We start from the raw sequence: 22826 nt of genomic DNA, 5'->3' as shown, positions 1-22826 counted from the left end.
ATTTTCCAAATAAACCTTAAAAATAATGACTGAATAATAAGAGAAAATGAAATGAATTTAACTTATTTTCTGAGTAAAATGAATCAATTTCACAAAGAAAACATCAACACAGTAATTTGTTTTATTGTGGAAAATAAAACACAGTAATTTATAATATAACATTTTTCTGCTCGTATACACTGAATTCTCATCAACAATCTCCTGATCTCCTAAATACATTCCTCTGCTGTAAATTTGTTTTAGTGTCATAAACAGTTTATCACACAGCTTTGTGTACAGAGCAACAGCAACATAAACTGCATGAATGTAAACCAGTTTTGTAAAAAAGAAATTAATCTTTAGATTAGACTGTAATATCAACATGAACCTGAAATTTGAATATCCTTTACCGTTTCCTTTATCTCTGTTACTTATTTATGATTGACTAACAAAAACTTTAGTTAGTCAATCTTTTGTTAAATTGAATCACTCAATATAACTGTAGAACAAAGGTTTTTTAACTCATGTACATGGAATATCAATAATGTAAATCAACTTTTTATCCCAATTTGGATGTTTAACCTGAGAAAATCTAAGACACATGTAAGAGGAAGTAACATTTCTACAGCTACAGGACTGCACTTCTGTTAAATTTTAAAGTTGTTTTAAACTAATGTTTTATAGTAACATACACTATAAACAAAGAAAAGCTTCACTAGTGATTCCTCCAATTTGTTGCCTTTCAAACAGAATATTCCTAAGAAACTTGTAGGTAATAAAAAACAAACATTAAAATGAAGAGCACAAATACAGCCTGACACATTGCAGGTCATTTGGGTAAGACATGAATAAGTTGAAATTATTTTGAAAACTGAAAAGATAGCTGCATCTAACAAAGACAAACCAAAGGTTTTCAGTGAGCTTATTTCCCTTTCATTCTTTCAGAGTCCTCACTTAAGCCAATAACTTGTTCTTGAGGCTGTTCACTTTTGGTGAGAGCTTAGCACAATCCAGTTCAAGGAAAGTTTTCTGGAATACTTCCAAGGTGTATTTTAGCTCTTTGGGATAGGCAAGATCGACTGCATATGTCAATCCAACCAGCATTGCGCATGCTCTTGGAAAATTGCCCAGAGCAGGCATAACTCTCACACCCTCCAGCACAATGCCAATGTCATCCTCCTCAGATCCAACAGCCTTGATTTTGTAGATTTTCATCCTCTGTTCAGAAAGATCTTGTGACACACCATCCTCATCAGCATCCTGAAACAACAAACACGTGAGTTTTCTGACTGTAGTTGCACACATGAAATATTTCCTGGACACATCCTGTAGCTGAATGACAAATAGAACATGATAATGCCTCAAATTATTTGAAACTTGACAAACACATATGAATAACAAAAACAGAATAATGTTTCTACTTCAACACTTACACTGTACTCTTTGATCAGTTGATCAATGGACTCCCCAAGGTACACCATCAAGCACCGAATAACCAGATTTCTGGTTATGTCATTGCTAGGATTGCTTGGTGACTGAAAATGAGCAAGAATTCCAAAAATTACCATCAGATAAGTGACCATTTATTAAGACAAAACTGTGAGAATTGGCAGTATTAAAAAAAAAACTGTTAAATATCAAATTATCATCACATGGAACATTATGTGCGATAATTAGCTGATGTTAATGCACATGCCTGGGTGCTGACAGTCAACACAAAGGTATTGTCAACATGCTTGTAAGCTTCAATCTTTAAATGTGTCGTTTTAGTAAATTACATTAATTTATTCTTTTAGTTTTTTATCTAATTTAGTTTACGTTCGTCAGAAAGGGTTTTTCCTTCTTGGGACAAAACAAAAACCCAGCAATACCTGTACTTGTGTTTTTTTGTTTGTTTTTTGTTTGTTTGTTTTTACTAAGAATAGACATGTATTTAAAATACAATTAAAACATGAAACCCATAATTGTGTTGTTAATTATATCAGTGACGTCCTGGCGTCCTCTTGCACTGACAAAAACATGCAAACAAATTAGTGGAGCTGTGCACCATGCAAATGAAATTTGACAAAAAAATTCTTTAAATAAAATTCCAAGCTGAAATGTCTGTGGAAAATACCTTGGCTATGATAGCCTGCAACTTCAATCCCATGGCTCCCCCCTTGGAATGGAAAAGGGCCAACAGTTTGGGAGTGTACTCATCCAGCATGGACATGAATTTGGGTTCAAGGTGTACCAGGGTGATCCTGTAGAACTCATCCTGCAGCTGAACGACAAAAAAAAACATGATGCGGCCTCAAATTATTTGAAGTTTGAAAGATTACATTAAAAAAAACCAAAAGCCTACCCAAAATGAATTTGGAACTCACATGAGATGCCTCAAACAAAGCTGGCCATCTGGCTTTGATGTCTTCAATGCTGGGGGACAGGTTGACAATTTCATGTCGTCTATGTGCAAATGTTTTAGCCATTTTTTCTTTTATCACTTTGTTGTTGTCTCTTTTCTTGACTTCAGTAAGCAACTGAATTCTCTCTTCTTCTTGACTGTCCTCATCTTCACCTGCTGGATATGGCGGAAGGTAATTTACCTCTGCTTTCCGAGGCTTTTTCACTTTATTTGCAGACTTCTGGTCACCTGGACTCTTGTGTTTCATGGCATTGCATGTCAACTCAGGAACACCAAACCCTCTAAGTTTTGTACGATAATTGGCCATCTTGTATTTGATGCTTTGTAGCCAACCATAATAACCTGAGAAAGAGCCAGGTTCCTTGAGACAAGGGTATTTTGTCACAAGTGCCTCAGCAACATAACTAACCTGTGCACTTGAAGGATAGGCCGTAAATGTAAATATAGTTTCAGCCAACTTCTCAAGAATATCAGTCTTTACTTTGGAGGTGGGCAGAAGATTTCCATTCTTTTTATACTCCTCAGTGGCTCTTTCCAGGTACATCTCAGTTTCATATGCAAACTGTGGAATGGGAAACTGTTTCGGCCAGGGCTCACAACGTTCTGTGGTCTTCTGCCTTTTGAGAATAATGGTGTCCTGAGAAGAAGTAGTTGCAGCAGAGTCTGCATTGGATACAACTGACTCAGCATATGAGGAGTCATAGTCAGACAGTTGGCCAGAGGGGCCGCCAAAACTGTCATCAACCGGAGTCAAGCTTAGCATGACTGGGGTGATGCCAACAACCTTCACAGTGTCTTTGTCTTTTATCTGGTCAGCTCTGTGAAGAGTGAAGTAGTCCTGGAATTCTGGGTCAAAATACTGAAGACTGAAGTCATTTGAAATCCCAAAAGTATCCTTCACAACACTCTGCAGCTCCTCCAATGTTGGTGGGATCCCTGATGGAAGAACCAACTTCTCGATTTGGTCATCAATAATTACACGAAGCTTTGCCTCCATCTTGTTCAACCTAGAATAAAATGTAAATGGGCAGAGTTAAATTTCCCTTCAATTAAATAAAATTAGTTATTACTTTTCATTTATACAATAGTTGAGATATAAAACTATAAAACAAAAAGCACACTTCAACACACCAAATGTTGCAAATAACAAATACTTGGGAGATGTACATGTTATCAAGTTTTTGTTGTTGTCGTTTTGTTTTTTGTTGTTTGTTTGTTTGTTGAAAAAGATTTGCATATCTTACACTGCCATCCCATTTGCCAGGTCCTAAAGTGATGGAAAAATATATATCTAAGAATCTAAATAGTTTTTCATGACAAATGTAAGAGCATGGGTATCTATACACATTTGATGTTGAGATTATAGAGAAGAAGAAAAAAATCCTACAAATAATAAGCAATTATTTTCTACTTATTGTTTTTACAAAAACAAATAAGTTAGATTAAGTGGGGTCAACTTGGTAATTTTATGCCGCTTCAATTTCAAAACCATTAGTTTAATTTAATATAACATGTTATCACAACTTACTTTATAATGCACAGTCTACATGCTGATCAGGTGAATTTAAGTTGAGGGATCTTCCATTACCTGAAAGGAAAGCAACATTATCATTAATAGCAGTCTCCAAAATAAAAAATTTACACAAACACACGCAGTCATTCCAATAGATTAACACATTTCAAAACATATAAGGACGTTTACTGTTATTTTCTAATAATGATTCTACAAATTTTCTGGTGAGATATTTACTCTTAACAGTAAATATAAACTCACTGACACTGACTTAACGCCTCTAAACGAACACAAACCTTTAGAGCACTTTTGCAAATATGCGATGTCTTGATAAACCGAGCAGGTATTTGAAGTTTACACAGCACCTCGCATGAAAATATCTTAAAAGTTTGTCCAAATTCATGGGCTGCATCCTCCTGAGGACCCGGCCTTCGCGGTCTACGTGGGCCGGGTCCCCAGAAGGTCGGGTAGGCTGGAAGTAAACGGCTGGGGAAATTGGACGGTCTAGCCTTCTGATTAGCGTCACCGCTGTCTCGGTGGAGTTTAATAAACTCAGCCGTCTGCTCCTTGCTATCTAAAATATAACAGGACGCTGGAGTAAATTCTCGACCGTCTCACACTTTTGTTTAATCAGTTTTCTGTTTGACGTTTATTCAGCTGTGTGAAAATCCCGGAGGATTAATAAAGTTTTGTTTTATCTAATCTAATCTAATAACTTTAATCTCAGCCAAACCGATTTACTCACGAACAAATAAAACACCGAAAAAACCAAACAATAACATTTTAGGTTGTCTAAGTGACTTATACATTACGTTTAAACTGAGTAGCGAAACCCCGCGGTGATCTGAAAATGATGTGCCGGGAATTGTGCCGTTCTCAGCGGCTTCAGTGACCCTCAAGCTCCCGGCTTGCTATCGAGCTGGTGGGTAGCAGATGCTCCGAAAACGTCGAAGCACTTTTGCAAACATGCGATATCTTGATGAACCGAGCAGATATTTGATGTTTACACAGCTACTTTCTCGCCTGAAAATATGTTAAAAGTTTATTTTGTGACCCAGAAAGATTACTAAGAGTAATTTTAAAACTTAGTAGCGGCCGCCATTATTGGAAACTGGAGTTCGAAAAACTGACTGTGGCTGACAAAATCACTCACAACTGAGCGCAAAACATTTTCATGAACTTTTAAACGTGGATGAAAGACGTTAAAACTCATCGGAATATGTCGTTGATGTTTTTTAATACGGTAAAACATGTGGTTAGTTAAAGCTGTTCAGTAACACAGTCGTGAAGGCTTGGAAAGTGACCTTGTGCTAGCAGTCCACTAACTGCCATTTGTGTAAAAATACGATACTATCATTACAGTGATGATTATTAATAAAATTTCGACGTATCATACTGTTTAAAACCTTTACTCAAAACCGATATACGTTATTGTTTAAACCGTGTCTTATATTTGAACAAAGTGTGTGTGTGTGTGTGTGTGTGTTTGTTATCTTTTCTAATCTGGAAATGTGTCTTTCTTTTGTTTCGTCTTTAATTTTGTTCAGTGGGTTAGAACATTTCAAAAACACAAGGAAATCCCCACAACTGATTTCAAACATAAACAACATCAGGGTAATTTCCAAGAATGAGACTCACACACTCTGATAATCTTGATGTTTTTATTAATATGAAACCTGTTTTATGTCTCATTAACATTCACATCATTTTTTTTTAGCATTTTTAGCTCTATGTGTGCTTCACTTATTGACATGTGGCAAGTTTTTCCATTTCACTGCAGTCTGCAACAGAGAAGCCTTTAAAACAGTTACGCAAGATATAAAATAAAAATAAAATAGAAAATAAATGTTCACTTCACGACACGCAAACACACATGAAGCTCAGGCTCTGTTACACACAAAGCTCGTCCCCGACACTGCAAACCGGAAGAAAAGTGAAAACGTGTAACGCAACAGGTCATAAAACAACCTCGACACGAAAGGACAACAAGAAAACGGTTAGAAATCCCGGAACCGGTTTCCAAGGATGAAATAGTGAACTCATCTATGCTTTAAGCCTCGAGAGACCCGTGGAAAGAAAGTGAAAGGGGAGGGAGGAAGTTTAGCGGAAGATGTCGTCACTCAGAGATTTCCATGAAGCAGCAGAAAGCCCCTGCTGGCAGCGACGCCCCCTTACTGGAAACAAGCAAAGCTCAACGCTGAATGAATGCGTCTGAATTTCTTTCAAATATGGTTTTGAAAAAGTTTGGAGCACCGGGAAGTGTAAAACACAAATCAGACCTATTGAGTCCCTCAGACCTCAGCACACTGTGTCAGATAAGATGACTCCCTGTGGGTCTCTGTGGTTATACAATGGCTCATTATCAGCTTCTTATCTTGGAATTAATGACGATGAACGACAGCAGCTGTTGATTGAAACCCTCTTTTTGATTGATTCGGCGCACAAGGATTAATCTAGATTGTCTAAATCTCTCGGTGATACCACAGAGATGATAATTACCCCAAATGTTTTGCAGATTTACATTAGGAAGCCATTTTAAATCTCTCAGGGCGGCAACCCTCCGCATCTTTCTTGCAGAGACACTTAGCAGATGTAGCAGATAAATGGAACAAAAGTGGATAAAAACAACAGGATGTGTGTATTTGTCCCCGCGGAGAAACTAAAAACCCCATTTGCTTCTTGAATTTTGAAAATGGACACCATTCAGCTGTGTCCTCTTCAGCGTCTTTGCTCCAGAGTTTCAACCATTTGGTCACTTTTGTGATTTCTGTCTTTGTGACTTTGGGGACGTCAACTTGTGTCATTGTTAACCACAACATAAAACATAAAACACTATAACTGCAATGACGCCGTTATACACTAGTTATCACTAGCTCCATGATTTATAGATGCCCAGCTGATAAATATGAGCCTTTGTCAGCATTCATTGTACCACATGCAGATAGAGTAATCAAACCACCGATTTATCTACGACCCACTTTAGCCACAGACACCCTTTACACAGCTATCTTCAGTAAGGAAAGATCAAACACGAATATGAATACACTTTTTCAGTATTTAAACATGAAAGACAAAAGCTGCGCTTACAAATCCTTTAGAATTATTCATTAAAAAAATAAGTAATATTCATTCATTCAGCGCTTATTTTATTTTCCAGTCCCTGTTGTGTTTCTTTAAAAAATGAATATTTATAAATATGTGTAAAAGTAATACACAAAAAAGAACTAAAAGAAAGAAAACAAAGTGAATATTATGTTTTTTACTTATTTATAATTATTTGATTCATTACGTTTTATTATCACTGTTAATATATTTTTGTTTTTCTCGTTTTAAATATATTTGTACTGAGTTTTACATTCATGCATTCACTTAAAAATGGCGTTTTAAAAAAAATAACTGAGGTAAACAATAAAAGAAAAGGTGAAATGGGCGGAGCCAGCGGACAAGCCTAGCCTGTGGAATGTGCTGATTTCCACACGTCATACGTACGCTGGCCGATGATTGGTTTACAGACTCAAGTAAAAAAGACCAGACAAGCCGGCGGCTATTCAGTAAGCGCAGCAGCAGCGAACGAAAGAAACTTTACGGGAGAAACGGTGACGGTACCGAGAGGCGGACGGCTGTACTGTGTGTTATTTGCTGGACTATACTGGAACACAGCGGCGGGACACTGAAGACGCTCAGCTCGCTGTTTTTTTTAAAGCTACAAATCCCCGTTAAGCTAACGTTTAGGGCGACATTCCCGCTTGTTTTTGTGAACTACCTGGAAGAACAGCCATGCTCACCCTGTGCCTCGTGTTGATGTTATCCACTGCCTCCGTCTTCTCAGAGTCGGTAAGTAGTTTCTCCAGCGAGCAGCTCAAATTCAAACACTCGTGTATCTCTGTTTCGGGAGCGCTACCTTGCTGAGGTTAGCCCTGTGTTTGTGTGCTGTTAGCGGGAGCCGGAAGGCTGTGATTTACCTGTCCTATCCCTCTGTTTAAGTACGGAAATGAGAGTTGTTAGCCACTTAGCTTCTCCTGGGATATGGCAGCTATTATCCCGAATGGGGGGGGGGGGGGGGGGGGTCGTCACTTTTCCAGGATGAATCCCAGAGACACTTCCCAAAGAGGATCAATCCTGTTTGATCAAAGAGACAGTTTCCCGCCCCCGATAATAATACAGATGCACGCCAGACTCTCTTGTGTCTTTGAACACTTCTCCAGGTTGTTGCCAGTGTGAGCTAATGGGGAAATCTGAGTGCAGACTCCTTTTGGAGCCACTGAGACTTAAATGGTGAATCCATGTGTTGTTGTTAGAACAGAATTTGACTTTAATTAGTAGGATTTGTGTGTTATGAGGAGGCTCGCTGAGCTGGAAGGCACCAAATCCCAGTTTAAGTGAGATCCATGTTACGCCCCTTCCATTCTGATGCTTTCCCATTAACTGTCTATGAATTAGCTGACCAGGGGAGCTGGATGTGTTGCAAGCATGATTAGGTAAGCCCTGCAGCGTAGGTAGATCCATATTTGCTGATGATTCATGTCTACACGTGTTGCAAACGGGATGTATTTGGATTTAGTTGGGCGATAAAATAAAGTTCCAGAGACACTGTATTGAAGGTTTTCCTTTCTTGATAGTTAGATTGTTCTAGGCATAAATGTGAGGAGACATTATGCAAAAAAGACAAGTCTTTAATTGTTTTGCCCAAACATGCGTTACATTGCTTCTGTTTTGTTGCTCTGATTAATCATTTTTAGTGTGATTAACATCAACATTGAATGCTTGATGCCACCCACATACAAAAACATGCACCCTGCCCCCCTCCACTCAGGCCAGTTGGTCCATACGAATGGTGAGAATGAGCAAAAAGCAGTAAGAGCTGGTTTAACTGCATGTCTGACATACGGCAGGATTTGTTAAAGGATGCTAATCTCAGAGCAGATTGTTGTCTGTACAATCACGCTTTAGTTTGTGCAACACGTCACAACCATTTGTAGACACATTTGTAGGCTGGAGCGGTTCTCTGTTTAAGCAGCATAACGGTTATATTCGGGGTTCTGGCTATTCCACCGTTCCACATTTTGGTGTGAGAAGGGGTTGGAACAAAACATGGCGGCCTGATTGGGCCTTACAGTCTGTTACATTCCTCAAAGTATCTCCTCCTCTTCTTTCTTTTGGTCCCCCCTCTGGTATGTGACCTTTGGTGACCTTGACCGGCCCTCTCTGGGATTTTGCACACTTGATGGGGTCTCAATGGGGCCTCGGGGTGACACTCCACTTCTTTAACACAGCTAGCCTAGTGTGGTTACACCTACAGCTTTCCCACCAAAACATTCCCCCTTTCCTTCCTTAAACGAGCTCCAGATATTGACCCCTTTCTCTCCCGCGTGTCCTTTCCTTTAATGCATACTTGGCCTCTGAGCTATCACAATACTTGCCTCCTTGTGGCCTTTCCTCTCTGCCCACGAGGTCATTATTGGTATGTGGGTTTGGCATTCCCTGCTAATCGATAACAATGTTCTTTTACCTGACAATAGAACATGCTCTGAATGCAGAAAAAGGGTTTTTTGAGAGCCACAAGCACGATCGGAATGTTTTTATCACGGGATTGAGTCGGATTTCATATCAACTTGGATGCCAGCAGGAACTTGGTGCCATTTCGCTTTGGTCAGCTTGTCTGTTTTTATCAGTTTGTTCAAGATAGCGTGGCATGCCAAACAAACCCTGTTCTCTGTTCTTTTTATTTTCCATTGACCTCAGCGTTTTCTGCCCATGTATGGTCCTTCGCTGCCCAGCCAAGGGTGAAGGTGAAAAAGATAGGAAAGACCAGCCCAGTGTAATGTTTGTGCTAATGTGCAGGGCGTTTTTCTGAAATGTCAAAAATGTTGAGAGAACTCCAAACACATGCCTTCAATTATGATATAAGACAGAATAAAACAACATCTTGTTTAACAGGCTGAAAGATGAGCTTGTTTGGCCTTTAATAAGGGTATCGTTCATCTTTATGGAAATAGAAGTCCAGTTTTTATGATTTAATTTAACACATTGAAATTGTGGTGGTTAATCGGGGTAAGAAAAGTCTTCTTTGCCCCAGAGTTAATCCATGTTGCCCCATCAAACCCTTAGCTTGTTGCCTCTGGAGCCCATTTGTTAGAACTTGTTGGAATGTGACTGGTTTTGCAGCCCCCCCCCCCCCCCGATCATTTGCACCAGAATGAAGCAGGTTTTTAAGGCTAGTTTTTTGTCTCCTTTGCATGATGGGGTGCAGGGTGGTGCTTGATAAATACTATGACTAGGATGTAATAATGGTTCCTGCTTTGCTGCCCGCTGGTCTATAAAATCCCTTTGGGCCCAGGAATGTTGGCACACAGAGAGAGGAGGTTTTTGTCCTTCCTGCCCACGACGGAGTGCCGTCGAATCCGATCCCCCGGACTCCCTCCACCCTTTTCCAACCACTGCATACTCTGGCAGCTGTAACGGGAACTATATGAATGCATTCAGGGCAGAAGTCGACCATAAAAACCCTCCAATTCTGGTTATATCACTTTCAGCTGACTTTTTTTTTTTTTTTTTTTTTAAGACAGGCAGTTTAAAGATGCTGAGCAGTCTCTGATTATAAGCCTCTGCTGTGTGCTGTTACTCTCAACAGGGGCTCTTGCAGATTTTAAGCACAAAAAAAAGTTATATTTTATATACATAGTTAAGTAAAGCGAAAAGCTGGTTATGCTCCAGAAACACTTGTTGCACATATAAAATCTGCTTGACCAAGCTATTTCAGCTTATGGCTTTCACCAGTGTCATCATAAAACATGTTGCAGACAACATTTTAACTGCTCCAGACTTTATGCAACCTCCAAAGTATTTAAAGTTGTGCAGGAAAACAGTTTATCTGCCTTTAAACTCATGCATCTGGTCAGCGTTACAGTAAAATCCATTAATTTGTGTTTAATACTTCAAAAATCTTACATTGTAACTTGTAACGACTGGAGAAGTTTAGACATTGCTTTCGGGCCTGGAAGTTGTGTTTTTATTATTTTTAATTAAATGACAGCAAACCCCTGCTGCTCCTTCATCGTCTATGACTAAAATTGGCAGGGCTTGTTTTATTCTGGGGATTTTCTTGCAAACTGGATGGGGAAGGACTCTTATTACCAGCTGTAGTCCATGATGGTGGAGCTGGGAGACCTTTAGCGCTACATGAGCACCAGCAAACGAAACGTCACTCGCGAGGTCCTACTGGAACGAGAGCGGGGAAAGGCTGGAGCTAGCTGGTTGTATGCTGATCATGTTGTTGTCCTGAGGGAGTTTATGCGGTGCATGCGTGGACAGCGCTCCAGTTTGGGGTTTTTTGTTATTTTTATATATATATTTTTTTTATGTCAGGGGAATGTGAGCCTCGCTGTGATTCCTCTGGGAACGGCGAGCCTCGGAGGGAGGCCTTTTAATGTCAGCCTGTGCCGTCTCAGTCTCCTCGTTCTTTTGCACGTTTGTTTCAGGATTGAAGCCAGACTCTTTCCAGCTATCAGCTCCCGTCCACAGCACATGTATTGGGCATGAGAAATGATAATCAAAGCACACCATCTGCAGGCAGGCAGGCAGGCAGGCAGGCAGGCAGGCAGACATCCAAATGATATCGACCCAATATTTCTAATGTATCTGCAATGGGTTTTTTGTTTTTTGTTTTTTTTTTTGGTGATTATTAATGTGCGGCTGCTTCTGCCCGTTGTTTTCACTATTGATCAGCCTGTTAGTTGTTAGAAGATGGTCAGATGGCTGAAGTCTGAGGTGACGCCATCAAAATCAAACATAGTGGGCTAGAAATGGCGTGCGATGATAATGTCAAACAACAAAGATTTCTTGAACTGTGTGCATAACCATTACCCTGAAGTGTAGCAACCATCATCCTTTCACCAAACTTTGAATTGGCCCTTTATTCACAGACGTGAGGATTATGGGGATTTTTGCTGATTCTCTTTTGATAAATAATTTCCCCCAGGGATCAATAAAGTATTCTGATTCTGATAACGGCTCATTGTGTTTGTCGGCTTCTGGAAATTTACTTCTTACAAACGAAACCCAGTTGATACTCCACAAACGGCACCCACCCACTGAGCAGAGCTCGCAGGCTGCTTTTGGGTGGCGTGAGGGTTTTCCCTTATTCGAATGCATTTCAGCAGTACAGCACCTTTTTGATGTGGTGTGTGTGAGGTCTACCTCGCGACTGTAGACCGCAACCGTCACATTAACCTTTAACTACCTGCACAGGATGCTACATTCATTTCTAATCCACTGAGTTAATCAATGATTAACTTTGGAAGTTTTGGATGTTTGAATGAGTCTCTGGACTTCTAGTGAACCCACAGACCACAAAAGACCTTTGACTGTGGGTTTTAGGAAAGAAACTCAACTTCACATGCTGTGAACTGAAAACACTACAACTCTCTTGTAGAAATGAAGAGTAAAATTAAACTCCCACTGTGTACGCTTCCTCTTTCAGTCACCCTCAAGCATTATAACCAACTGCCTTCATACACACCTGCATGTTTCTGCTTTGATTAAACTGTGCTTCTGACATCTGCTCGATTTAATGTTTGGAAATGGACGAGTTGGCACGATCTCTGTAAAAGAAAAGGTGTTACCCTCCGCATAATTAAAAACGTCTTTGTGAAACCTAAAATGTTGCCTCTTTTGTCAAGAAGCAAGCGTAAAGTAAACTCCTGAAATCACCAGAGCACTAAGCTTCACTTTGACTCAGTTACTATTGTCCTTCAATGAATAAAGACAAATATTAGTGAAATGAGTCAAATCTTAAAATCCAGTGTGATAAAGAGCCTGTTTTCTGTGAGACTTCTTAGATAAGACGGTGGCTGTACAATCAGCCAGCTGTGCAGCAGACTGGGACGATTTATTCTCTGCTGACGGGGCTAATTGAGCTTTAATGAGCCCCTCCTGAGAGTTTGATCTTATCTGTGCAGCTTTTGTTGGTCCCTTCCTGCTGCTGCCGAGCTCACCCTGTCGCATCTCTGACCGAATCCTCGACTAATGGTGAAAAAGGCCGGATGCCTGCATCGTCTCGAGCTCTTACTGAAGCTTGCGTCCTCCATCTTCCAGCGCTTTAATGCCACTCCCCCAGGCAGCATATCGCCGCCTTGAATCAAACATTACAGGCCGATAGACTACAGGGAAGACACCAAGGGGTCTTATCTGCTTAAAGATCAGCCTGCGAGCAGGAAAACAGGAAATGTCCATCAGAAACAAATCAGCATATTTGTTCTTTGTGCATTTAAGTAAACATCTGAGATATTTTTACTTGAATTTGTAGGAAACTTTTGGCTATATTTGGACATAAGCAGATCTGAGGTCAGCTTTATCAGACCGCTCAGTCAAATTAAACCTCCGTCCCTCACTGATTAGCACACTGTCAACATACAGACACAGCTGATTAACAGATCAGTCTCAATGCCCAGCTTCATCCGGCTCTGAGTCGCAGCATGAATAACTAACTCGCACCGAGAACACGATCTGTAATCAAAGAGTGAGTTTCACTCTGGAAACCATGCTGCTTATGTGAGACCAGAAATGAGCCCAAGTAAGTATTTTGAGAGCCCATAACTTTGCAAATATTTGAAGTATGAAGGTAAAATTTTACTCCAGTTATTTTCAGGGTCAGCTGTTTCTGAGGAGAGTCAGGAGGGAGGCACTGATTGTTTTTGAACATCAGGGAAACGAGGTAAATGGTGACGGACTCTTACACACCTCCGAGCCGTGTGTGTGTTGCGTTGTGTCGGACTGAGGAATGTGTTCCTCCACATAGGTCAGCTCGGCAAAAAGCCAAAACCTCGTCGATGCAGCCGCCACATTCCTGCCTCATCCGCAGCGAAGCCAAAGCACTCTAAGCACACGCAGACGCTCTACTCGGAGCTCGGGCCAAACCAGCGAGGCTGCTGTCAGGTCTCTTCTGGCCTCACAGGCTGAAGGGGCCTGATACGGATGATAACGGGTGTCTTTGTTTTTAGGAGCTTCACCCATGACATGCAGACAGGGTTAGAGGTGCTGATGAAAAGTCTGAAATACTTGCACAAAAGGCTTCTTCCAGTTCCTTGGAATAGATGGAGACCCACTTCCAGGGAGTTTAGTGTGGCTGGTCTGGTGCTGGGAACTCCGCTATAGATAGATCCGGCGTAGGTAGGAGGAATCTGGAGCTCTGCTGTCAGTACGGAGAGGAAAATGTAGGTTAGTGTTTGAGGATGACCACATTCAGGCCTCCTGAAGGAACAGCTGAGCTGATATGGGTCAGCTTTATGATTTTAACGAAGCAATGATTTTCACTCCTCCCGTGGCCTTTGGATTTCTTTGGCGGTTACGTCAGAGGTCAGGAGTACATCTTACCAGCAGATGAAGTGACACAATGCTGGTGCAAATCCTGCTGGCTCAAGTATCAACGGGGGGGGGCTGAAGAAATGGGAGACACTGAGGAAGACGAGCACTGCTTTGGCCTCTGAAAACTGACTTTTCTGGACAAAGCTCGTGAGATGCCGGACACGGCAAAGAATAAGGAAGCACATTCCTGTCTTTTCACGTGTTGAACCTCCTCCAGTCGGCCGTGTGAAAGGACCAGATGCCCCTCTCCGTGCTGGCAGATGGAGGGATTGTTTCCAGAGTTTAATGAAGGGAGGCTGCTGGAGGCTTAGCCCAGTTACCTTGGTCATTGATATGCTCTCGGGGCGTCCACTGGCATTGTTTGGTGTCAGTAGAAGGGACGGGCCCTAAAGCTGGTTGGTAGGACTCCTGGCAGACTGCTTTTTTTTTTTTTTTTTTAGCGAAGCTGAGCAGTTGGAGGGTTTTGGGTTTTAGGACCTCCGTGCTGTAATGGGCAGGATAAAGAAGGGTGTGATGGGATGGAGGTGTGACGTGTCTGATGGGGCAGGAATGGAGTCTACAGGGAGGGGGCGATGGCGTCTCTTTTCAAAGGCTAATCAAAGAAAGCCGATGGCTTTTGTTGTGCTTACAGTAACAGAAAAGGTCACATGACAACAAAGCACAGCAGTTAATCAGCTGGCTGATGGACGTGGTCGTTTCACAGATGTCAGCATCACTAATGTGACTTTTCTGTCACGCGTGATGATTTTGTTGCATGCGAGGACTGTCTGGGTCACATGGTTGGTAACCTCAGACTGTAACCACGTGGCACAAGGAGCTCTGCAGTTTGGGCCTTTTTATAAGACAAAGGGCAGCTGTGTTCAGCTGCTGGATTGACTCTGACCTTTGACCTCTGTGTTGGCTTTATCTGAGTGAGTGCTGTGATGAGTCAGGCTTTTATAGAACGAGTTATAAAACGTTAAAGCGGAGAGAGGAGGCTTTTTGTTGTTTTCTTCTTAAACGAGTCCATGTTTGGTTCTGTGGGAATGAGAAGCGGAGCCTTGAACAGAAATCTTATCCCATATTTCTTTCAACTGAATCCATTTGGTTGGTTGGTTTGGCTGCCATCCATATCCGGCTGCTTATCAGCTGTTGCACATTAGGCCCAAAACATACCAGGCTGTGAATCACTGATGGAGGACAAAATGGGGATCTGTTAACAGGCTGTAAAATGGCTGGTTGTGATTCTTCTGTCTGTAAACTCTCGGGACTTCCACTCTTCAGCTTTCACCGAGTTTTCCAGGCCGTTTGCAGGCGTTTGCGGCCTCCCCCCAAACCGCAGCGAGCTCTGCTGTAAAGCACGTAGCCGGACTTTGTGTCGCTGAAGCTCATTCAGGCTGTTTGTAATGAACACATTCGGCTTGATGTGAAGGAACAATGATAATCTGTCCACTCAGGCTGTTTGTGGCAGTGTTTCCAAGCAGATAAAGGCTGCTTTCAATTAAGTTTTAACGCGAGCTGAAGTGGAGAAACGGAAAGTTTGTTTGAAGAGAAAAAAATCACAAAGGTATCGCAGGACCTTTAAAACTGTAAATCCTTGAAACAGACACTGGCAGAGTAATGCAGTTCAAATGAAAATAACAAGCAAAAAGGAAAAAGTTCAAATAAATAAAACAAACCTTAAAATGGCTACAATAACCGAAAATTAGTAAGAACAGGAAATAAACTTTGTTCTGATATAGATTCAAATATAACTAATAGACTGTGACTATTCTTATAGACTAAGTTACAGGTATATAAAGTGCTTCAGGTGTGTTATGTACCCTCTGGAGGACAGACGGGGTCTTTCTTATTACTCACACAGTAAATGAGTGCGTGCCTGCTAACAGTGTAACATGTGCTGTGTGGCTGTGACTGAGTGGACCGCTCAGTAAAATGAGTGAGCGCTGATTTTCATGTCGATCTGTTACGTAACCTCAGCTCGGGCGCTCCTCTGTCCTCTGTTTGCCAGTCCGTGCTGGTTTAGAAGATGTTTTTATACACACACACACACACACACACACACACACACACACACACACACACACACACACACACGCTGTGTTCCCTACCGATCTGTTTTCAGGCTGACGTTGGACAGTTTTTACAGAAACTGAGGCTTCCGGCGCTCATCCTTGGCTCTGTTTGTTTTTCCTGGATTTGGAACACCGTTGTTGTTTTTGTTGGGACTTGGCCTGAACCCCGTCCCAGCTCCGGGAAATTATAGTAAAAGTAGAATATGTCGCACATGTGACGGTAACATCGGAGGCCTTATGTAACGCAAGCCTCGAGCTTTTGATCTTTTCTGTTCTCCCGAATACGCCGGGCCTGCCGGGACAGGCCTCAGTCAGCCTGAGAGGCGTACGCTTCTTTTCTTTTAGCCCTCCGGGACGCAAGCGTCCAAGTTACACCACGCAGGGGTTAAAGGTCAGAGGAACCGGGAAGGGGAGCGTTTTCAACACCCCAGGACACAGAAGGACAAAACGTACTCTTACTTTTTTGTTTGTGTGGAACTTGAAAAATGCAAAGTGTTCCTGTTTTTAGAAAAAGGCCCACACCCACTCCACAGACTAAGGTTCGGGTCATTAACGTTCCTTAAGTTTGACAGGAGACGGTGACTAAACGCATAAAACCCGCCAATAAATCACTGAAATCCCTCGAGTGAGGCAAGAAAACGTGTTTTTGTAGCAAGAAGCAGAGAAATCAGGTTTTCTGGGCTTTTAAAACCATCTGTAACCGCAAATCGAAGTAAAACGAGCCTCGGGGGGGGGAATGATGTCAAATATAACAAAATGAAGGGCTGTGAGTCCTGCTGGTTTACCTGATTGAATCAGCCTGACTCATACGGGTCCACACGGAGGCTTGAATGAGCGTAATTCCTCTAATGTGACTCAGAGGACGTGTTGCAGCAGGACTGTGAATGGTTGCGAGGAAATGAAGAGCCAGCAGTCACCACTTTTCGGCTCGGGATTACTGACAAAGACAGGCAGGCAGGCATGAATGCACACATACAGGATCACGGCTCCCTGCTGCACATGTAAGGGCTTTAAATGAGGACATAATAGAGCAGCGATCCTCAGCCGGGCTACTACCGCCACAGCTTTCAGGACGGACATGAAAAGACATGAAGAGAGAAGAAAAGATCAAATTTGTGTGGAAATGGATGCAGTACAAACCTTTAGCTGCAGCTGTTTCCAGCTGTTATCGGTTTGGATGTTTCTGCTTCAAGGACACAGACTGTGAATGTTTTCAAGCACTTTTAAATGATTTAAGTGTCCTGTTTAGTTCAGCTGCCCTCAAACCCAAAGATTGTTGTCACGAAGCATAAAAACATAAACAACAACAAGTTGTTCACCTTTAAGGAGCCGCAAACTCTTTCAAATTTGATGTTTGCTCCTGGATTTTTAAATACAGCTCTGTAAGGAAAGCCAGGAAAGAGGGACTCAGACGGGAAGAAATGGAGTAAAGTGCAAGGGAACGCACACAAAGGAGGCCTGAAAGTGTAGGAAACCAAACAAATTGGAGCAGGAGCGGCGAGTCCTCGCGAGCCCACCTTGTTGCTAAGGAGTCGCGGTAAAATGGCCGCCTTTGTTTGGAAGCTCTGTGCAGGCACAATGGGGCATCCCCTCCCCTCTTTCTTCTCTGCTTTTTAAAGGCAGCGGCTGAGAGGATTACCTTCAAACACGTCGTTACCACGCCGAGCGGCCGAGAACACACAAACAGGGAGGCCCCGGACGGGCTGGGTTAACCCTTAAATGAAGACTGGGATGGAAGTAATTAAGAGCCTCGTGACGTACACGACTCGATCTGTGAGAGAGTGGACGAGGATGTTTGTGGGACATCCGGGAAGCTTTCCAGTGTGATTTGTGGTCTGCTTTTGTTCTCGCTAAATGGAAAGCTCAGAAAAATAAAAGCTTGTTCCAGTTTTCCCGACAACATAATCACCACTCTTCTTTTCCTGGAAACTCGATTGGCTGCTTCCTGTCGGACACAAACATCACATGGGCTCCTCCTCGGCTGCATCGCGTTCGGTGCTGTAAAACACATCAGGCTCATGTCCCGTGTGTGTGTGTGTGTGTGTGTGTGTGTGTGTGTGTGTGTGTGTGTGTGTGTATGTGTATGTTAATGATTAGGTGATGGATTTGGGGAGGGGGTGTTAATCCCATTCCTGCAGCTTAGCGGGCAAATGGTCACTGAAATAAACTCTTGTAATGTGATTAAATGTGGCTGATGTGCCCTCACCATGTTAAGCTTTGATAGGGATGGTAACCATGGCGACTGGGCTGATTGAAGGGGCCTGATTGGGCAGGCTTGACCAAAAAGTTACAGAGAAACTGGAAGCATGTCGGCCTATCAGACCGAAGGAGTGTTAGTGAGATAAAGTCCCTCTGAGCCTCCGTCTGATGTCCCAGCAGGTGAGGGAGACGGAGACATGGATGCCCATGAAGAGCTCGCAGACGGCCGGCGTGTCGACACGTGGCGGCGATCTGGAGGCGTCTGGAGACGCCCCGATTGGCTCAGACTTCGGCTTCACAGACGACGACGCTGACAATTACACGTACGACGATGAAGACTACAACGACTTCTCTGGATCTGGTGACGCAGGTCGGTCCTGACGAGAAACACTCAGCGCAGCGATTTCTGACGTTTGCGTAGAATCTGTAAGATTAAATGAAGAATCTGCTTCTTTCCACAGACACGCCCATGTCACCTGACGAGACGACAACAGTGAAGGTGAGAAGCGTCTGCACGTGGAGTCTCCTTAAATACTTAAACCCTCAACCATGCAGCAGAGGCTTCACCAACTCTTTTCTCTTCATTTACAGCTCGACATTATTGACAATAAGATCCCCGAGCCAGAGCGCCCGGTGCGACCAACCGTCAACGAGAGAGATATCGTTGAGAAGAACGAGATCCCTGTGCTGGGCAACGACGATCGCAGAGAAGACAACCTGTCCAATGTCCTCATGTCCCACACCGGCAACGAGAGCATCACGAGCAAGACGGAGTTCCTTGCAGGTCAGTCGTGCTCTTACAAACATCTTTGAAGCAGCCAAAACGTAACTTTGAGTTTTTAAATGTCCAAAGATGGAAATGCCGCCTGAGTTTTAACATCAGACGCAGGAAAATTTCCCTAAGCTGTGATAAACTTAAACTAAGAACAAGAGCACGGTAGCGCTCGTACACGATGTCAGATGACGTGATTTCTAAAGTGTAGGGCTGACGAGGAGCTTCAGAGCTCCCTCCCCAGAGGAGCAGGAGGAGGCTCCTGTCTGGGTGGAAGGAGTAGGAATCACTGTCACAGCTTAAAAAGTCTCATCTGTCGCTTTACTTTCTCTTCCAGCTCTGACCGCGACCCTCGCCGTCAGCCTGGTGCTCGCCGTCCTCCTCATCCTCTTCCTCATCTATCGCATGAAGAAAAAGGACGAGGGCAGCTACGATCTGTCGAAGAAGCCCATCTACAAGAAGGCCCCCACCACAGAGATCTACGCATAGACCCCGACCTCCTCCTGCTCCTCCTCCTTTCACAACCACACACAATCACACACCTCACTCCCTTAAAAACCCAATCAGGGCCGGCGTCTGGCCTTGCCATGCCTCATCATCATCATCATACCTCCTCCTCCTCCTCACTTTCCTCCAGCGGAGCGATGCTGGGTAAATCAGAAGAGAAGCCCCGACAACACAATCGACAGACTGGCTCCTCCCTGATGTGCGCTTTATTACCGACGCTCTCTGAACCAATCAGAGGCTTCGCTTTCTCAGAAAAGGAAAATGAGCGACAGGAGTGGACTGTCTCAGCTGCCATGACCTCACTTCCTCTCAAACAGGACAAGACTCCTCCCTTCTTTCCTTTAAAAACACTAAAACGGTACTTTTATCGGTCCAGTTATTTATTCTCTCCTCTGAACCTGCAACTTCTAAAGACTAACGAGGTTTTCATGAGATTTTTTTTTTTTTAATGCCATAATGAGAAAAACAAAGTTGGTTTTAATCTGAAAGTTGTGCAGCGGTTTCATGCTCCGTTAGAAGTGACCCTGTATAGAAGTGTTGTTTCTGCACTGTAAAACGATCACTTCCTGTTCTGTAAACCTTCAGATGCAGCAGAGTTCATTAAAATGACCTTAAAAGGCTTTTTATTTCCCTTCAAAGCTCCTGGTATGTTTGGTTTCTCCTCAGCACATAGCACCAGACGAGTCGTACCAATCCCTGAAAGGAATTTGCAAACGTTGGAGGACCCCGGGTTATTCACCAGCACGTCATAGCGGCGAGGCGTTGCTGCACTCCTCAGCATCGCGCCAGGCGTCGACACTTTCGGATGTAGACTCGCTCACTTTCCTGCAGAGAGTTCGAGGATACGAAGCTATATCCGAATAGCTGGTTAGCTTAGCTTACAAAGTGAAAAGCATTAGCCAAAGCTAATACAGCTAAAGGCTATTATGTGTGAAGTAGCTGTAAACTCATCAAATTAATGTTCTCGACATATAATGTGCAGATTTGGGTTTAACCACCTTTTTAAGCATAACGTCAGTCTGATGGCAGCATTTAAAGTCGGGTTTCCTCAGCTAATGCTATGCTACAGTAGCGTAGCAACGCTAATGTAACATTTGGGGCTTTTTTTTTCCCCAGTTTTTCATAAATTAAGATGAAAGAAATGAAGCGTAAATGTGGTCTTCGGTAATTCCGTTAGCTGCTTTTTTTTTTTCTTTTTTTTAATTAATCTAGCTAGCTGATTTATTTGTGCTAAGCTAACTCTAATGTAATTTTGACCAAACGTGAGTGGCTTATATCTTTTCTAAAACTTGCCAAATTAAAATTGTAATTCCTTCAGTTCTTTCAGCACTGAGGTGCTAATCCGTGTAAAAGTTGAGCTCTGTGATTGCAGAAACAGTACTTTTTTCTTTCTTTGATATATTTTTTTCTCAATCATGGGGTTGATGCTTCTCTCGATAAGCTACACGACTGTTTGCTGTTTAGTTTTTATATTTTCAGTCACAGTTCTCAGAGCAATCGCCGACGCCGTCGTAAGCCGGTCCAATGCATCCAGACTGCTCTACCAAGGATTTGTACATAGTCATTAAATATCAATTTTTAAAAAAAGCTTAAATATATTAACTTGGTACTCAGCCGTGTTCTGGCAACAGAAATATCTACCAAATATTTAAATGCCAAATTGTTTTGTTTTTGCTCTTTGGTGTCCTGCAGTAACCTTCATGTGATTTACTGTAAATGTAAGTTTTGATACTACCGATGCTAATACTAACGCCTCTAATGTCCTCCAGTGTTTTATTTTCCCTCCTGTAGATCAACTAGTTCCCCTCCGTTATTATTTTTAATTAATTTAACTGTCAAATTATTTTATTGCCTTCCTTCAGGTTCGGGTGTTCACCCTTAAGCTGTTGTATATGTGATTTTTAAAAGTTTTATATACACTAGTTTCAGATTTTCAGCAAATAGTTTTGAAACTTTTTATTTGGTAAGAGTGTCTATTATCTTTTAGACTTTTTGCTTTTGTATTTATGGTTTTGTTTTTTGTAGAAGGATTGATTATGTGGTTGCTGTACGTCTCTTCGTTCGAGGGATGTTGTGTTGATGAGCCACGTTGCCGTCAGCAGACCTCGGGTCGATTCTTGGCTACTCACTTTTGTAAATCTGAACACGACCGGCGACGCGAGCAGCCGCACAGTTACGAAAACACTCGAGGCCTGATAACTGACACAATGCTGCTGCCCGTGTCCTCTGGTGTGCCGGGAGGAACGAGCTGACCTCTGACTCGGGCAGAGGAGTAAATCTGATCAGATTACACGAGTTTAAAAAAGAATATTTCAAAAAGCAGTCTGTCGTCGGCCCCAGGTCTGAGTCGGTAAACATGGGAGGGTATGTTCTGCTGCTTAATGTCACAAATACCACACGTGAATCATTGGAGTGGAGCCAATGAATCATTGGTTTCTCAATGCTGGTTCCGATTTATTGAAAATAAAGTTATTTTTATGCACATTAACATTTTAACTGTGTGTTTTGTTTCATTTCCTGAGGGAAAGATGACTTAAAGAGACACTTGTCACTTCACCTGATCACAGGGGGTAAATTCCCCCTCAGCGGTTTTCTTTCTAGTTGTTACTCTGACAGCGTAGGACTCCTGCTATCTTTGCTTTCTTAGTATTTTGTGTTGCACAAACAGTGCAGGCGTTGTTGCCAAGGAGACGAGCACAGTTTAAATGCACAAAACCTTTTTAGCACGATTTATTTTGTGTTCGGCATGAAGGAAAGGCAGATGATAACAAATGTACTTCGAGTAACTGAGGAGCTGCTTTCACAGTCAAAGAGAGTCCAGGTGTGTGTGTGTGTGTGTGTGTGTGTGTGTGTGTGTGTCGGATCGAACTGACAAGCCGTTGCCTGCCAGCTTCAGCGCAGCCGGGAAAAACACACTCCACTAAACGCCAAAACACTGACGAATGCAGCTCTGCTGGGAGGGGCGCACACATTCCAGCACACACATATTCAAACATTATCCTTCACACACGCTTTCATAACCAAGCACACGGCCGC

General features: G+C 42.5%; 2 protein-coding genes and 1 long non-coding RNA gene across 5 annotated transcripts; 1 reads left to right on the top strand and 2 right to left on the bottom strand.

Annotated features, from left to right (window-relative positions):
- Nucleotides 1-98: 98 nt before the first annotated feature.
- Nucleotides 99-2698, bottom strand: LOC309707608 (uncharacterized protein). The gene is made up of 4 exons (XM_082535026.1): nucleotides 2346-2698; nucleotides 2096-2242; nucleotides 1413-1514; nucleotides 99-1239 (listed from the first exon to the last, which is right to left on the bottom strand). Exons 1-4 carry the CDS (start codon nucleotides 2688-2690, stop codon nucleotides 934-936), a joined length of 900 nt encoding a protein of 299 aa, XP_082391152.1. The 5' UTR covers nucleotides 2691-2698; the 3' UTR covers nucleotides 99-933.
- Nucleotides 2699-2716: 18 nt separating this feature from the next.
- On the bottom strand, nucleotides 2717-4750 carry LOC309707607. 2 transcript variants are annotated; one of them, XR_014277022.1, is made up of 3 exons: nucleotides 4709-4750; nucleotides 3912-3971; nucleotides 2717-3390 (listed from the first exon to the last, which is right to left on the bottom strand). It is a non-coding gene; the product is annotated as an uncharacterized lncRNA (long non-coding RNA). The 2 variants fall into 2 exon arrangements; XR_014277023.1 differs by lacking the exon at nucleotides 4709-4750 and adding an exon at nucleotides 4193-4616.
- A 2673-nt stretch (nucleotides 4751-7423) lies between these two features.
- Nucleotides 7424-22278, top strand: sdc4 (syndecan 4). Of its 2 annotated transcripts, none has more exons than XM_082532416.1 (5): nucleotides 7424-7730; nucleotides 18689-18881; nucleotides 18973-19010; nucleotides 19103-19295; nucleotides 19621-22278. In XM_082532416.1, exons 1-5 carry the CDS (start codon nucleotides 7674-7676, stop codon nucleotides 19770-19772), a joined length of 633 nt encoding a protein of 210 aa, XP_082388542.1. In that variant the 5' UTR covers nucleotides 7424-7673; the 3' UTR covers nucleotides 19773-22278. The 2 variants fall into 2 exon arrangements, with proteins under 2 accessions (XP_082388542.1, XP_082388543.1); XM_082532417.1 differs by having other exon boundaries at nucleotides 7425-7730; nucleotides 18692-18881.
- Nucleotides 22279-22826: the final 548 nt, after the last annotated feature.

The sequence above is a fragment of the Aulonocara stuartgranti genome (assembly GCF_965226115.1).
Source record: "Aulonocara stuartgranti genome assembly, chromosome: 5".
Classification (NCBI taxonomy): Eukaryota; Metazoa; Chordata; class Actinopteri; order Cichliformes; family Cichlidae; genus Aulonocara; species Aulonocara stuartgranti.
The sequence above is the reverse complement of the archived record's forward strand: the minus strand, read 5'-3'. Positions and strand labels throughout refer to the sequence as shown.

Bases quoted from the DNA above. Each gene is read 5' to 3' on its own strand.
- sdc4 (XM_082532416.1), top strand. From the start codon at position 7,674: ATGCTCACCCTGTGCCTCGTGTTGATGTTATCCACTGCCTCCGTCTTC. The intron at 18,882-18,972 runs GTCGGTCCTGAC...TTCTTTCCACAG, and splicing joins CTCTGGATCTGGTGACGCAG to ACACGCCCATGTCACCTGAC. The intron at 19,296-19,620 runs GTCAGTCGTGCT...TTTCTCTTCCAG, and splicing joins CAAGACGGAGTTCCTTGCAG to CTCTGACCGCGACCCTCGCC.
- LOC309707608 (XM_082535026.1), bottom strand. From the start codon at position 2,690: ATGGCCAATTATCGTACAAAACTTAGAGGGTTTGGTGTTCCTGAGTTG. The intron at 2,243-2,345 runs GTGAGTTCCAAA...TTTGTCGTTCAG, and splicing joins CTTTGTTTGAGGCATCTCAT to CTGCAGGATGAGTTCTACAG. The intron at 1,240-1,412 runs GTAAGTGTTGAA...TTGTTGTTTCAG, and splicing joins AACTGATCAAAGAGTACAGT to GATGCTGATGAGGATGGTGT.